The sequence below is a fragment of the Zea mays genome, chromosome 1, assembly GCF_902167145.1.
Source record: "Zea mays cultivar B73 chromosome 1, Zm-B73-REFERENCE-NAM-5.0, whole genome shotgun sequence".
NCBI classification, from domain to species: domain Eukaryota; kingdom Viridiplantae; phylum Streptophyta; class Magnoliopsida; order Poales; family Poaceae; genus Zea; species Zea mays.
In genome coordinates this window covers 292930154-292946016 of record NC_050096.1, presented here as the reverse complement: position 1 = coordinate 292946016, position 15863 = coordinate 292930154, and the positions used below count along the sequence as shown (strand labels likewise).

General features: G+C 48.1%; 1 protein-coding gene across 1 annotated transcript; it reads left to right on the top strand.

Annotated features, from left to right (window-relative positions):
- The first annotated feature begins 10284 nt into the window (after positions 1 to 10284).
- Positions 10285 to 14958, top strand: LOC103644148 (calcium-dependent protein kinase 11). The gene is made up of 8 exons (XM_008667344.4): positions 10285 to 11428; positions 12120 to 12263; positions 12364 to 12516; positions 12623 to 12738; positions 12814 to 12981; positions 13825 to 14049; positions 14131 to 14258; positions 14389 to 14958. The coding sequence occupies exons 1-7, from the start codon at positions 10615 to 10617 to the stop codon at positions 14251 to 14253; spliced, it is 1743 nt and encodes a 580-aa protein (XP_008665566.1). The 5' UTR covers positions 10285 to 10614; the 3' UTR covers positions 14254 to 14258; positions 14389 to 14958.
- The last annotated feature ends 905 nt before the right edge of the window (positions 14959 to 15863 follow it).

Here is a 15863-nt window from a genome sequence, read left to right as displayed (position 1 = left end):
GGCAGATGAACTCTTCGTGAGGGCATAAACTTGGGCACCCATGCCCAAGGGCGTCTTTGAAAGACGGCTGCTGAGACCCACTGCCCAGCCAGCCGAACTGGGCGAAGGGGGCGAGACTAGCACCTCGAAGCTAGCGGTCCCGGTGGCGTCCCATCTACAGAACCCACCGAAGACTGTGTGTGCTATAGGGGCCCCTGCCTATCCCTTAGCGCCACAGCCAGTATCTCAGAGTGGTCCCGATGCATGGATCTCCGAGATCCAGGACTACCTGAAGGAAAATATCCTTCCGGAAGATCATGTGTTCGCAGAGTGCATAGTGCGGTTGGCTAAGCGATACACGGTGGTGGAAGAGGATCTCTACCGCCGTGGCACCAATGGCATTTTGATGTGGTGCATTACCCAGGAGGAGGGCCATGAGTTGCTCATGGAGATCCATGGAGGAGAGTGCGAAAGTCATTCCTCATCCCGCACACTGGTCAGTAAGGCCTTCCGGCATGACTTTTACTGGCCAACCGCCCTCTAGGATGTAGCTGAGATGGTAAAGTCCTGCAAGGTGTGTCAATTCCATGCAAAGTAGATACACACACCAGCTCAGGCTCTACAGATGATTCTGCCCTCCTAGCCATTCACCGTATGGGAGGTGGATATCCTGGGACCGTTCCCCAGGGCCGTCGGCGGGTACCGGTACCTCTTTGTCGCCATCGACAAGTTCACCAAGTGGTCAGAGGCCACCCTGTGGTCAACATCACCCAGGGTGCTACTGTTGCTTTCCTCAAGTCGATTGTCTGTAGATTTGGGGTCCCAAGCCATATCATTATGGACAATGGGACCCAGTTTACAAGTTGGCTTTTCTAGGAGTATTGCAAGGGCATCGGCACCTAGCTCTGCTTTGCGTCTGTGGCTCATCCAAGGAGCAACGGCTAGGCGGAGAGGGCAAACGCAGAGATCCTCAGGGGACTCAACACACGCACCTACGACTGCTTGAAAGAGCACGGTGTGAATTGGGTCAGTGAGCTTCCGTCCGTGCTTTAGGGAAACCGGACTACATCCAGCCGAGCTACTGGGGAGACCCCGTTCTTCCTGGTCTACGAGGCTGAAGCCTGCCTTCCCCTAGAAATCATTATGGGCTCCCCATGAGTCCAGGCTTTCGATGAGTCTATGCAGGAACAGCTACGACGTGAGGACATGGACTTCATCGACGAGCGCAGATGGCGAGCGGTGATCCGAAATGCACGGTACAACCAAGCGCTCAGGCGCTACCACCAACGGTTCGTGCATAGTAGGGAGCTCAGGGTCGGGGACCTGGTCCTAAGGCGAGTACTGAACCGAGAAGGGCTCCACAAACTCTCCCCTAGCTGGGAAGGACCCTTCGAGGTGACGGAAATATGCCGACCCGGGTGTGTCCGCCTCACTACAACTGAAGGAGAGCCTCTTCCCAATCCCTGCATCTCCGTAAGTTTTTCCCATAAAAACAAACCTGGGGATTCAGTTTTCTTCCTCATATGTACGCCAGCCCAGTGAGGTCCGCCCTCATAAACTCGGCCTGTTGGCCTACACTCATGTATATCAAGCTATAAAGAAAAGATTCACACCCAGATTTGTTTTTGTGATGGTCTTACTTTGCTTCAATTTACGAGCATCATTTTTATCTAACCCACCCATACGGTTCCCACCCTTGCTGGTATAATGATGTCCGAATTGGGTAGGCCAGGCTTGCAGTTTGTGACCCCTTGACAGGGGGGTCTGGTAGCCTGGGGGGCGGTTTTAGAGAACAAGTACTTGTCTCCTAGGGTGGTCCGGAGCCGTGTAGCCGCTTAGCTTGGTTCCGTACCCTAAGCCTGCACGCTCCACCACTCTATGGAGGGTATCCTAGTATTTGGAACTATAGTCCTGTGGGTCCAGCAACCTGGGTCCGGTTCTAAAGAATGAACACTTGTCTCCTGGGGTGGTCCGAAGCTGTGTAGCCGCTTAGTCTGGTCCCGTACCCTAAGCCTACATGCTCCACCACTCTGCGACGGGTGCCCTAGTATTTGGAGCTGTGATCCAGGGGGTCTGGACGCACGGATTGGCTTCCTAGTCTAAGTCCTATAGGTCCTGTTGCGTGAATCAAAGGATAAAAGATACCAGTTAGGGGGACCTATGGGTGCGCTACTAAAACTTCCTAGCCAAGGCTGTGTGCAGGTCCAGGTCCCAGTCGAGACTACCTCTTGGGGGCCAGGTCACCAATCCTTTCTTAAGTGTACTGGCATCCAGCCTCGACACATTGAGCCTACATCCCAGGGGGGCCAAGTACCAGGGAGAAGTTGGTAACGACACACACAGCAAAGACAAATAGCATACAGATAAGTTCTGTCACTATTAGATTAATACTACTCAAAAGTATCTTACAAAACCAAAAGTTGTTACAAGTCGCTACCCAGCGGAACCCTTGCCCTATTTCTACAGATCTAGCTATTCATCGGCAGGATCCCGCTGGAAGCGCTTGGCCACCACCTCCACAGTATCTTGTATGCCCTCCTGGGCGGCGTCTTCGGTGTTGGCCACAGGACCAGCGATCACCGACTCCAAGGAGATCGTCGGGTCGTGGCTCTGGAAGCACGTTAGGATGTACTCTATCACCTCCCGGCAGAGCCTGCCACCTTCAACCTCCAAGCGGGTGCCAAGAATCTGGTCCAGGCATCGGAGACGGTCCGCGGTGGAGTCTAGCATCAGGAGTGCGTCGGAGATGGACATCGGCAGCTCCGACACCGAGATGGGGCTCACCCCTAGCGGCACCAGTGTCGTGCTCACCTCATCGGCCCAGGCGGCGATGCGCTGGACCCTGGTGCGCTACTCCGCCCGGAGATCTTCAAGTGTTTTCTTCATCGCCTCCACCGCTTGGGGGCCCGGTGCTGCCTGCGCCGCCTGGAACCGGTGGACCCGCTCCTCTAGTGTCTGCTCCTTCTCCTTCGCCTCGAGTTCATGCTCGGCGAGCGACTTCTCCCACCTTTCAACCATTTCCTCCTTGAAGGCGAGATCCTTCTCCCGCCTGGCGAGGCCCGCCTCCCGCCTGGCAAGGTCCATCTCCCGCCTGTCCAAGGATTCTCCTTTCGCTTTAAGCTTCTCCTCGGCGAGGGCGGCGTCGCGGGCCTTGCCATCGAGCTCCCGCTGCAGCTTTTGCAGGCTCTCCACAGCCGCGGTCTGCTGGACCTGCTGCTCCTCCAGGATTTCATTGAAGGCATTCAGCTTGGCCTGGATCTTGGTGACGACCTCCTCCCTCTGGTTCAAGTGCTCCTTCTTCTTAGCCAACCTCTTCTCCTTCCGGCTCACCTCCAGTCCCTGGCGTACACCTTCTGGAGGTCCTTCTTATAGTCCTTGTGGTCCCGCGCCAGTTTGGACCGCTCAAAGGCGAACTGGTGGGACGCTGCCTTGGTGCGCTCCTCTAGCTGGGCACGCCAGTCACTGAGGCGATGGTGCTCAGATTCTAGCGCCTCCCATTCCCACCGGATCGCCGCCTCAGTCTCTTGAAGGGCCTGATGCGCACGAGACAGCACCCGGGGGAGGTGAAAGTCGCCTAGAGGGGGGTGAATAGGGCGAAACTGAAATTTACAAATATAAACACAACTACGAGACGGGTTAGCGTTAGAAATAAATACAAGTCTGAGAGAGAGGGCGCAAAACAAATCGCAAGCAAATGAAGAGTGTGACACGCGAATTTGTTTTACCGAGGTTCGGTTCTCGCAAACCTACTCCCCGTTGAGGAGGCCACGAAGGCCGGGTCTTTTTCAACCCTTTCCCTCTCTCAAACGGTCCCTCGGACCGAGTGAGCTTCTCTTCTCAAATCAACCCGGGAATAAAACTTCCCCGCAAGGACCACCACACAATTGGTGTCTCTTGCCTCGGTTACAAATGAGTTTTGATCACAAGAACAATTGAGAAAGAAAGAAGCAATCCAAGCGCAAGAGCTCAAAAGAACACGACAAATCTCTCTCGCTAATCACTAAAGCTTTGTGTGGAATTGGAGAGGATTTGATCACTTGAGTGTGTCTAGAATTGAATGCCTAGCTCTTGTAAGTGGTTGAGAAGTGGAAAACTTGGATGACTTGAATGTGGGGTGGTTGGGGGTATTTATAGCCCCAACCACCAAACTAGCCGTTTGGTGGAGGCTGTCTGTCGTATGGTGCACCGGACAGTCCGGTGCACACCGGACAGTCCGGTGCGACAGCCACGTCACCAAAGCTGTTGGGTTCCGACCGTTGGAGCTCTGCCTTCTGGGCCCGCCTGGATGTCCGGTGGCGCACCGGACATGTACTGTAGAGTGTCCGGTGTGCCAGCATGGGCGTGCCTGACCTCTGCGCGCGCTGGCGCGCAATAAATGCGCTGTAGGTAGCCGTTGGCGCCGGAAGTAGCCATTGCCCCGCAGTTACACCGGACAGTCCGGTGTACACCGGACATGTCCGGTGAATTATAGCGGAGCAGCCGAAGCGAATTCCCGAGACTGGCGAGTTCCTGAGGCCGCTCTTCCTTGGAGCACCGGACACTGTCCAGTGTACACCGGACAGTCCGGTGAATTATAGCGGAGTCGCCTCTGGAATTTCCCGAAGGTGACGAGTTCGAGTTGGAGTCCTCTGGTGCACCGGACATGTCCGGTGGCACACCGGACAGTCCGGTGCGCCAGACCAGAGGTGCCTTCGGTTGTCCTTTTGCTCTTTTGTTGAACCCAATACTTGGTCTTTTTATTGGCTAAGTGTGAACCTTTGGCACCTGTATAACTTATACACTAGAGCAAACTAGTTAGTCCAATTATTTGTGTTGGGCAATTCAACCACCAAAATTAATTAGGGACTAGGTGTAAGCCTAATTCCCTTTCAGGAGGGGAACCGGTGCTACTTCTGGCTCGGCACCGGATCGGAGTCGCCGCCCAAGAACCACCTCTGGCTCCTCCATGAGCTGCTCATGACCATGAGCACGACTAGTATACCAGTTCTACACTCTGCAGAGGTTGTACCCTGTACCCACAAGTCATGTTACCCATCTACTAAGGGGTCATGAATCCCATTCACCTCTACCAAGGAAGCGAGGCAGGGTAACACTACGAGGCCTTTACAAAGTTCCACTAGCTTCAGAAGACCTGCTACAGTTTCTAGTAAGAGCAATGCAGGAATCCCCGTCTGACCGCCATCGTAGCAATCTTCGAAGCAAAAGGTGCTATACAGAGCAAGGATGAAAGCGGAACGGCGGGGCGATACTTACCAACGATTGCGCGATTCCGGACTTGGTCCACGGGGAGAGGCTGACCGCGGTGGTTCCTGCTTGCCGATGAGCAATTCCTCAAGCCCAGGTTGGTAATCCCGCATGGCCTTCTTCGGACTTGTAGAAGACGTTGAGCGCTATACCGAAAGCCTGGGCGTCGTCGACTTCGAAGTTCCCTCGTGGCGGCGCCCCTCTCCTTCTCCGCCCTTCTCTGGTCGTGAGGCATCTAGGTGGGTATAGGGGAAAAGTGAGGATACGGTGTCCTTTATCCCCCACGACGTACGGGAGGTCAGTTCAGCGAGACTCGCGGTTAGCTAGCCCAAGTATTCCAGCGCACGCAGGTATGCCGCCAGCGCCATACGCGGATGGTGGGAAGGAAGAGCAACAGTGGTATCGGGCCCGCCTGGCTTGGTTACAGGAGAGAATGAATACACGCTCGTAGAGACCGACTAGTGGGTCCCACATGTCTGACTCGGGTGAGGATCCGCACCAGTGTGCAGCGGCTGGCCCGAGGGCCCCACCAGTCATTGATGCCACAAGCGCGGAGGAGGCAAGGTTGGGCTGCGCGTCCGGAATGGCTAGCTGGGCCAGAAGTGAGGCGATCAGCCCATTTAGGTTAGGTTTGTTTTATTCTTTTCTTTTCTGTTTTTTTTTCTTTTTTATTTTCAAATCTAGAATTTAAATTCAAATTTCGCAGAAAAATTTGTACTCAAATTAAATATTCAATTTGAACACAACAGTGGGATGAATTTATTTAATTATGGATTTATTTTGTGTTTTATGGTGTTTTCTTCCTTCCTTTTCTCCAAATCTTAATTTTCCAAATTATTTAATGCCTATTTCACCATTTGTATATTTCTATTATCATTATCTTTAAGAGTGAATGCACAAACATATAAACTCCAGCATGATGCACAAGTTGTTCATGTCTCATTTGTTAATTAGTTACTTTTAGGTGTGGTTATTCACATATGATAATAATTGGAGACAAGGTACTTAAGAGAGTTATCCCTTTCTCTATGGTTTACAACTTTGGGTATTACATTCCACGCTAGCTTGAGTTCACTATCGTAGGTAAGCTTGACTTTGGCTAGAAATCCATCTAGAGGAAGAAGACGAGGGTGACGAACAAGATCTGCTTATCACTAAGGATGTGTTTGGTTGCAATGACAGAACGGGACGAGATGAGACTATCCCTCAAATAAGGTTGTTTGGTTCAGGATCAGGGATTGGGATAGGACTATCCAAGTGTTGCCCTAGTTATCCCTCAAAATTGGAGGGACAAGAGAGGACGTCAGGGGACATCCCTATCCTGGTTGTCCCTAGGTGTCTCGAAACCAAACACACCCTAAGAGAAGCTAACAACGAGTTTTCAAAAGCCACAACCGTTGAACTTCAATTTTGACACAAGACATAAGATACAACTGCTTTTCCACGTCTCACAACTTACACTTACAGTGCCTTTTTCAAAACCACAACTCAATCAAACATAATTTTAGATTCAATCTCGTTAATAGAGCTGCTTAAGGAGCTAATGTTTAGAAAAACTATTTCATCGATGAAGCTATTGCCGTCTTTTTTGTAATTTAGTCCTTTTTAGGTTTTATTTTCACAAATATGCTCCTTCTGGTTTCATTTCAAAAACTAGACCCTCAGCTCGGCGCCATCACTATTGGCACCGAGGTCTAACGTGTAGGCGCCAATTTATTTGGCGCCACACGTAACTGACGTGGCGAGCTACGTGGCAGATAGCTCGACGCGTAGATCTCGGCACCGAGGTCGGCACCGTGGATCTTGGTGCCAACCTTGGCGCCGAGGTATTAAATACCGATACGCCCTCTTCTTCCTCCACTTCATTCGTCTCTCTCCATCTCCACTATCGTCGCTGTTCGTCGCGCTCCCTCCCGCCCGATCCGGACCGTCCCTCCCGCACGCCGCCGCGGCCAGCTCGCCGCTGCCTCTCCCGCCCGGTTGCCCGCCTGCCGCCTCCTCTCCTGCCCGGTCGCCGCCTCCTCTCCCACCCAGCCGCCCGCCGACCACTCTGGCCCACACGCCGCTCGCCCTCCCTCCCGCACGCCATCGTAGCGCCCCCGGCGCGCCGCCTGGCCCGCTGCTCGGCCACCCGCCCGCCCCGACCACTCCCGCCCGCCGATCTCGTCACCCGACCGTCTCTGGCAACGCTCTCCATCGCCTGGTAACCCGTTATCCATCTTTTATTTATTTGTAATTATCATTGACAAATTTGTTAGTAGTTAATAGTTCGTTATTATTGGTAAATTGTTACTCCACCGCGATGGTATTTTGTAGTTAGGTATTAATTAGTTATTATCTTGTATTAGTTTACAATTATTTATTAGGTACTAGATAGTTCATAGTTAGTCATAGTGGAAGGGGTTATCCACTAACCATCACAATTGGTTCTTCAACGTTGAATTCGTATTTCAAATAGATGAACAATTTTTTGGGCATATACCATGGAGGCATCGTTGAACAAGATCGTTATGGAAATGCTGAGTTCGTTGACATGCAACATGTGGCTGTGATATTCAATGATAGACCTTCCTTTAGTGAGGTTGTTGCTACGGCTAAGGAGAAGATTGGTTGGCATGATGTTGATGACATTGACGTTGATGGGGTGCTAAACGTAGGTCCTCCACCCAACGTGCAAAGACTTATCATCCCAATTAAGTGTCAGCGAGAGTGGGATAATTATGTTAAATCAGCTATGAAGATACAAAAGCAAGTCATGGAGGTAGTGGTACGCCGTTTGTTAGTTGCCTCTCGCCCTGGAGATGAAAACTATGATCGTGGTGCCGAGGTCGTGCCAACTGTGCCTGATGCTCAATCTGCCCCCAATATGATCCCATTAAGTGATCCTACAAATGATTGTGGCACTCATGACCTCTACCTAGATTCTACTGAGGGTATCCCTTTGGCAGGCACCCCCTGCAGTAAGTCTCTTTCCAGCTGATCATCATTTTCAAGAATGCCTACTTTGTTCTTTTCATTGCTGCCATTTGTTTTGATGGAGAGAAGTTACCTCCCATCTGTTTCGATGGCCCTCTTGGTCCAGATTATTTTGAGGAGACGATTTTTAACTTTCCAGTTCAAAGTAAAAGAGATTTCAACAATGAGGTTAGACTTAGGTATTACAATAACAGGAGAGAAGATTGGTCGAAGTGCATGCATGGTGAGGATTGCTTGGTGCAGATGTTCGTCGAGGGGGATTGATGGAGGCCGGTGTTTCTTCATATGTCCTTATGCATATATAAATATTCATTTTAATGCTTTGTTCTATATCATTTTGTTCTTGAGTAAAACTAACTGTAAACCAAGCATTCATTTGTGAAGGAGAATTGTGGGTTCACTCGTTGGGTAGATCCTAGTTCGATTTTTCCGCATGCGGAATACATATCCTACCTACAGAATAGGATATTTTATCTAGAGAGGGAAGTAAGCAACATAAATGAGAAGGAAGGAGGAGACAACAACAATGAAGGTGGTTCATAGGTTCAAGTATGCTCAGATCCATATTGCTGCTGCCCTTGTCACAACACGAATGTTGGTCCTCCACCTTCTCCACCGCAACCACAGCAGACAACAACAATGAGAGGATACTGTGGAGAAGGGTCCACACAATTTGGAATGTGGGAGCACTACTAGAAAACTCGTTTGTATCAATTGCTTTAAGTGTGTTGTTTTTCTTTATTAATTGCTTCAAGTCGTCTTAATCAATTGTTTGTAGTGCACAATTTGAATATCTAATAAGTAGTTCGTTACTAAAAAAATTGTTCGATGGTAAATAATACATAATAAGAAGTTTATTACTACATAACATCATATAAGCACCTAGACTACTGAGTGCAACAGGGCCATTTGCCCTTGCGAAAAGCATCAGGGTTCTCCTCCATTGCGTCCTTTGCACGACGTGCACGCTCAAGCTTCCTCTCCTTCTCCTCCTTGTATTTAGTAACACACCTCATTTCCTGCTCGTCTACCCGTTGTTGCTTGGCAGCAAGCTCCTCTCGTCTTTTCTCTATCCTTTCTTTGTCCTCCGCGTCTCACTTCTTAAGATTCTCCAAACACTTCTTGTCTTTCTGTGACATTTCTGTGTCAATCCACTGCTCAAAATCACAGAGTGGTGGAGGAGTCTACAATACATGCAATGATTAGTACGCAAACACTTAGATTTCAAATTGTTAACATACTAAAAATTTATTCTCACCATTAAATTAATTCGGCGCTGAACAATTGTTGGCTCAAATGCATAGTTAGCACACATCCAATACCTTTGTCGATACGTGTCATGATCCTCAGACTTGTCAACCTTGCAAGGATCACCACAAAAACACGTAGGCACTGGAACACCAGTTGGCAAAGAAAGCAGGTCGAAGGCAGTTCCGGCCAATGGACCCTTCCTAAATTTCGATAAGTATTATAAGACTCATAAATATTAGTTATTACATTTAATACAACGCTTACCTTTATTTAGCACTTTTACCACGTCTAGACATCCTACAATTCAATAATATGATGATCAAAAGTGATTATAAGAATGATTCACAAACGATAACCATAACCCTAATAATCAGACATAGCAAAAGGCCATAAAAGGGAGGAAATTACCTTGATACACAGGAACAATAGATCCAAGTCGTCAGGTTGATATTGGTCGTTTGGTAGAAGAGAAACTATCGGTCGAAGTTCGATATTTGTAGACACAGAGCTCAGCGCTGAGATCTATGGCGCCGAGGTCGGCGCTGACCTCTGGCCACATTACCGCCACGTAGAAGCCACACAGAATGTTGTACACATCAAAGTAATTGGCGTCGAGACGTACTAGCTCGGCGCTAATGTCGATGGTGTCGAGCTGAGGGTCTAGTTTTTAAAATGAAACCAGAAGGGGCGTATGTGTGAAAATAAAACCTAAAAAAGACTAAATTACAAAAAAGACGGAAGCTATTTCTATTCCATACCAATTTTGCCAAAAATCAAATAGAAACGGCTCGTGGAGTTCCCAAATATACGATTTGGAATTTGGTGGAAGGAACGGTGATGATTAACCATCCGATATGGCGCGAAGAGCCCAAGAGCCCGATCCGCATCCTGCGGTTTCACTCGCCTCCGATCGCTGGATCACTACGCTGACAATCGGCCCCATACGCGTCGGACCCACACGTCATCCACACGAACCCGCTGCCAGGGACCCACCTCGGCTCCGTTTCATTCATCGGTTCCTCCCCTTCCGCCCCGCTTCCACGATCGATTCAACTTGAAGGTCCTGAACCACCCAACCGGTAACCTCCTCGCCGCCCCCGCGTCCAATGCCACCGCCACCGCCGTCGCCGCCGTCGCTGCCGTCCGTGTAGCGTCCCCGCGGCGATGGGCAACACCTGCGTCGGCCCCAGTGCCGCTGGCCGCAACGGCTTCCTGGCCAACGTCACCCTGTGGCGGCCCCGCGGCGACGACCCCGCGCCAGCCCCAGCCCTACCGCCGCCCCCCTCCCCCGCCTCCGACAAAGCGCCCGATCCCGTCACCATCCCAGAATCTGAGCATTCCTCCCACCACTCATCCCGATCCACCGACCTGCCACCGGCCCCTGCCTCCCAGCCGCAGGACAACCCTACGGCGAAGAAGCCCGCGCCCAAGGTCAAGCGCGTCCAGAGCGCGGGCCTCCTCGCGGACTCCGTGCTCAAGCGCGACGTTAACACGGCTCGGCTCAAGGACATCTACACCATTGGCAAGAAGTTAGGTCAGGGTCAATTCGGCACAACCTACCTCTGCGTCGAGAAGGCCACCGGCCGGGAGTTCGCCTGCAAATCCATTGCCAAACGGAAGCTGCTCACGGAGGAGGATGTCGAGGATGTGCGCCGCGAGATCCAGATCATGCACCACCTCGCGGGTCATGCCAACGTCGTCTCCATCGTCGGCGCCTACGAGGACGCCGTCGCCGTGCAGCTCGTCATGGAGCTCTGCGCTGGTGGGGAACTTTTCGACAGGATCATCCAGAGGGGGCACTATTCCGAGAAGGCGGCCGCGCAGCTGACCAGGGTGATCGTCGGCGTCGTCGAGGCGTGCCACTCACTCGGCGTGATGCACAGGGATCTTAAGCCGGAAAATTTCTTGTTTGTCAATCAAAAGGAGGACTCGCCCCTGAAGACCATCGATTTTGGACTGTCCATCTTCTTCAAGCCAGGTATATGGCATCGATTCCTTGACTAGCAATGCAGAACAATTTTATTTAATTGTGAAGCTGTTTTAGTAATGTGAACAGTTGAGCTGATAACTGTGGCGACAATTGCCGTACGGTTGTTACATAATGGGGGAATTTTTCGTACGTACGTAGAGCACTGTTGTGAGCGTCCATGCAAGAGGCCACCATGTGATCTCATAACAAAATATAGATCAACAACTGTTACATGCATAGTGGCGTGTGTACTTCACACAATGGTTGCATCACTTTTACCATTCAACATTCTGAGATCACTTGTGCTGCTGAACTACATTGAGCAAGTAGTCAGTACTGGTTTTATTTTCTTCAATCTCGTTATAATATCACTGCAACTTGCAGTTGGGAGCATCACCCCAGAACTTATGAAGTTCCTAATAAGGTTTGCTTGTGTTCTTATATTCAATACCATTCAGCAACATCTCCATGGCTAAGAAAGTTAGAATAGACCCATTTACACATTGATTTACAGTAGGTGAATTAACACCAGGATTCTATGCTTAGCACAAATCCTACATAATTATATCTGTTTTTAAGGAAATATGAGTTGGTGGAAACCAAACATATGAATGTTATCGCATTCTTTTACCACATGCAGTCCTAATTCCTAAATAGCATTATTCTAATGCCATGTGGACTAAGATAATTGTTTGTGCAGGCGAGATGTTTACAGATGTCGTTGGAAGCCCATACTATGTTGCACCTGAGGTTCTGCTAAAATACTATGGCCGTGAGGTTGATGTCTGGAGTGCTGGTGTCATAATCTATATCCTGTTGAGTGGAGTCCCTCCATTCTGGGATGGTGAGGTTATATGCAGCCATTTTAGTGAAATATATTGCAGTTTTATATGACATTGACAGTTGGCATCAAGTGTTGAATTTTCTATTGGTTTTTTGGGCAGAAAGTGAACAAGGAATATTTGAACAAGTTTTGAAAGGTGACCTGGACTTTTCGTCGGAGCCCTGGCCTAGCATCTCAGAGAGTGCAAAGGATTTGGTTAGGAAAATGCTTATTCGTGATCCAAAAAAGAGATTGACTGCCCATGAAGCCTTATGTGAGTAGCATGAATGCATGTACCAATTTAATAAATAATTCTTTCCAAGTTTATTTGGCCTCATCTCAACCAAATTGGCTATAGTGATTGACCTGGGTTTTCATAGGTCACCCTTGGGTGTGTGTTGATGGAGTTGCTCCTGACAAGCCTCTTGATTCCGCTGTTCTAAGCCGGTTGAAACAATTTTCTGCAATGAATAAACTAAAGAAAATGGCCCTTAGGGTAAGTACTGATACCAACGGTCTATCTCTGCATTATACCGATGCTATTTGTGGTTCATTTTCTTTGTAATTGTAGGTTATTGCTGAGAGCTTATCTGAGGAAGAAATCGCGGGGTTAAAAGAAATGTTCAAAATGATTGACAGTGACAACAGTGGTCATATCACATTGGAGGAACTAAAAACTGGCTTGCAGAGAGTTGGTGCTAATTTGATGGATTCGGAAATCAATGCTCTAATGGAAGCTGTAAGTATTCCAAGCTGATCAACCCATACTCTTCGCATTCTGCACATTTTTTTAACTTTAGTCGGTAAACCACTTTTTTGTCACCAAGTCTCATTTATAAAATAAACCATGGACGAATCTTAAGAAAACTCGATCTGCGGGGTTAGACAGACCTAAGGATTACGATAAGAAGACATTTTTACAGGTCGAGAAAATCTCTGAACCCCTGTCTCACTCATACAGAGCGGCACCATAGCCGATGTGAGAAACGACCACGACCAGGGCCGAGTCTTAGACCTGTACTTTGACGTGGGACATACGAGCAAAAAAATTTTAACCTCGATCTAAAATTCGCTTATACGGAGAGTCGGCTCAATACCTGAGGAGTGCTATTTAGATCACCTAACTAACTCAGCTACGAATCTTAAAGAACAAGTTCAAGAATAAGCTCATTAAAATATTATAACCTTGCATACTTTTTAATTGGTCCTTGTTACTATATGGCTAGGATAGATGGATTGATCTCCATTAGGCAAGGATCCTGTTGATTGGTTCTGTTTCTATAAACCCCCACTCATCCTTTCCTATACATGTGTAACATCCTATCTCCTAGAACCAATCTACATCTACTATTCCTCGTGCCTAATCTCACACTGAACATCCAATCAGATTCAACGGTGTCTGATGTTTTGGTGAACAAAGAAAACACCACATTATGAGGGAAGCTTAACCGTGTTACCAAGTATATGAGATTTATTTTGGGAAGTTTATTAAGACAGTAGTGTGGCACTTTAATTTTCTGATGACCATATTTCCACTTTATGGACTGCAACTCGGTTGAAGCACATTTCATGAAAATATCAGGCAGATATCGACAACAGTGGCACAATTGATTACGGGGAGTTCATTGCTGCAACTTTGCATATAAACAAAGTTGAAAAGGAGGATAAGCTCTTTGCTGCTTTCTCATACTTTGACAAAGACGGCAGTGGTTACATAACTCAAGATGAGCTCCAAAAGGCATGTGAGGAGTTTGGTTTAGGGGATACCCGACTTGAGGACATTATTGGGGACATCGATCAGGACAATGTAAGTAGACCAGCTGATTCACTATTTCTGTCAAGATTGGTAAAATCAGACTGTCTAATCCATGAATCATATATTTTGCAGGATGGACGAATCGACTACAATGAGTTCGTTGCAATGATGCAGAAAGGAGATAATCCTCTGGGGAGAAAGGGGCATCAAAGTAATACTAGTTTTGGTCTTGGAGATGCACTTAAGCTTCGGTAAAATAGGTAATAGAGATGCTTGTTTTCCTAGTTTACCTTGTTATTTGTTTATGGATACGTTGCATCACTAAGATATCTGATTGATTGTTGTTATTACAGTTAGTCTGTTCTACTTACGGTTTGTATTGTTTTACAGGAGCAGATGTTTACCTTCATAACGAAGTTAGCATTCAGAGACTAAGAAAAGTTGACCAAACAACAGCCCCAAAACCGTGTCCCATGCCTGTACTCTGGTCTCCAAGCTTCAGTGGTGCCCTATCAAAATTCGGGGGGGTCGTTGAAGCAACCTAGGAGCGTGAACTTTTGCCGGAAAGCATCGACCTCATAAAATTAACAGTAGGGTCCTCATGCTCAACATGGCATCTTTTGATTTCCCTCCTTTCTAGTTCATACGTAGTGGCAATGAAACCTTGAGGCCACCGTGTAATTTAAGTAAGCATGAGAGTAGGTGAGATTGCTTTTTTCTGCCCCCTTTATTCTTCCATTGTGAATCGACGACAGGAAGAGAGTGAATCATCCTACGTCTGCATTCCAAGACTCATGTTTCAGTTATGTGCATCCGTGTTGCATAGGTGTAGTTCTTAGTGCCTGTAAGAATATAATATTGTATTTTAGGAGTCTGACCAGTGAAACAATTCTTTTGTGTTGATTCTCCTTTGTTACCAAAATATGATGAATGATTACTGAAATCGCTTTTGTGACATATGTGGCTATATATTTTTAGTCTAGGATGCACCGATAGGTAGCTAGGTAGTTTTTTAATGAAATGGTAGGAGCTTTGTCTATCCATTAAAGGGGAAAGAGTTCAAAAAACAAGAGATGACGTCCGAGAACCGGATACAACGTAGCCTAGCATGCACGGAGGAAGGAACAATCCTAGCAAACCCACACAGAGCAGCTAGTTGCTAAGGCGTTGCTGCAGCCCAATTATAGAATAGACATAGCCCTTATAAAACTTAAAACATCCTCCTTGATCCTCAAAGCTACTCCCTCCGTTTCTTTTTATTTGTCGCTGGATAGTGTAATTTTGCACTATCCAGCGACAAATAAAAAGAAACGGAGGGAGTACATGGATAGGAGTTAGGGAGCTTTTTTCGAAGATTTCTCTCCTTCCATAGGTTCCACAAAGTGTATATCACGACGTTGTTGATGTCGCGTTTTTGGGTTTTCAGGAGCGGGGAGGACACTGTTTCCCTCCAGTCCTTGACGTTGAAGGAGCGAGCAGGATCCACCTGAGCAGGGAGGGTCATACCTTCCCAAACTAGAACCCGATCCCACACAACATAGACGAAAGGGCAATGCAAACAGAGGTGAAGGCCAGTCTCTAGGGGGCATTGCAGAATGAGCGTTCGAATGTCGGGCCAACCCCTAGTGGCAAGATTGTTCACAGTGAGGAGCTTGTCTTGTAGAAGAATTCAAGCAAAAGCCTTGCATTTTGGTTCATCCCTTGCCTTCCAGACAAATCCAACTTTGATGTGGATGTAAGATTCGATGAATTACGCTTTGCAGGTTGAATTAACTATGAAGGCACCATCGGGGCTCCATTTCCAAGTTCGAGTCCAGAACCTATGACTGAAGGTGGAAATCTTGGAGTCTAATACAAAAGGAAAC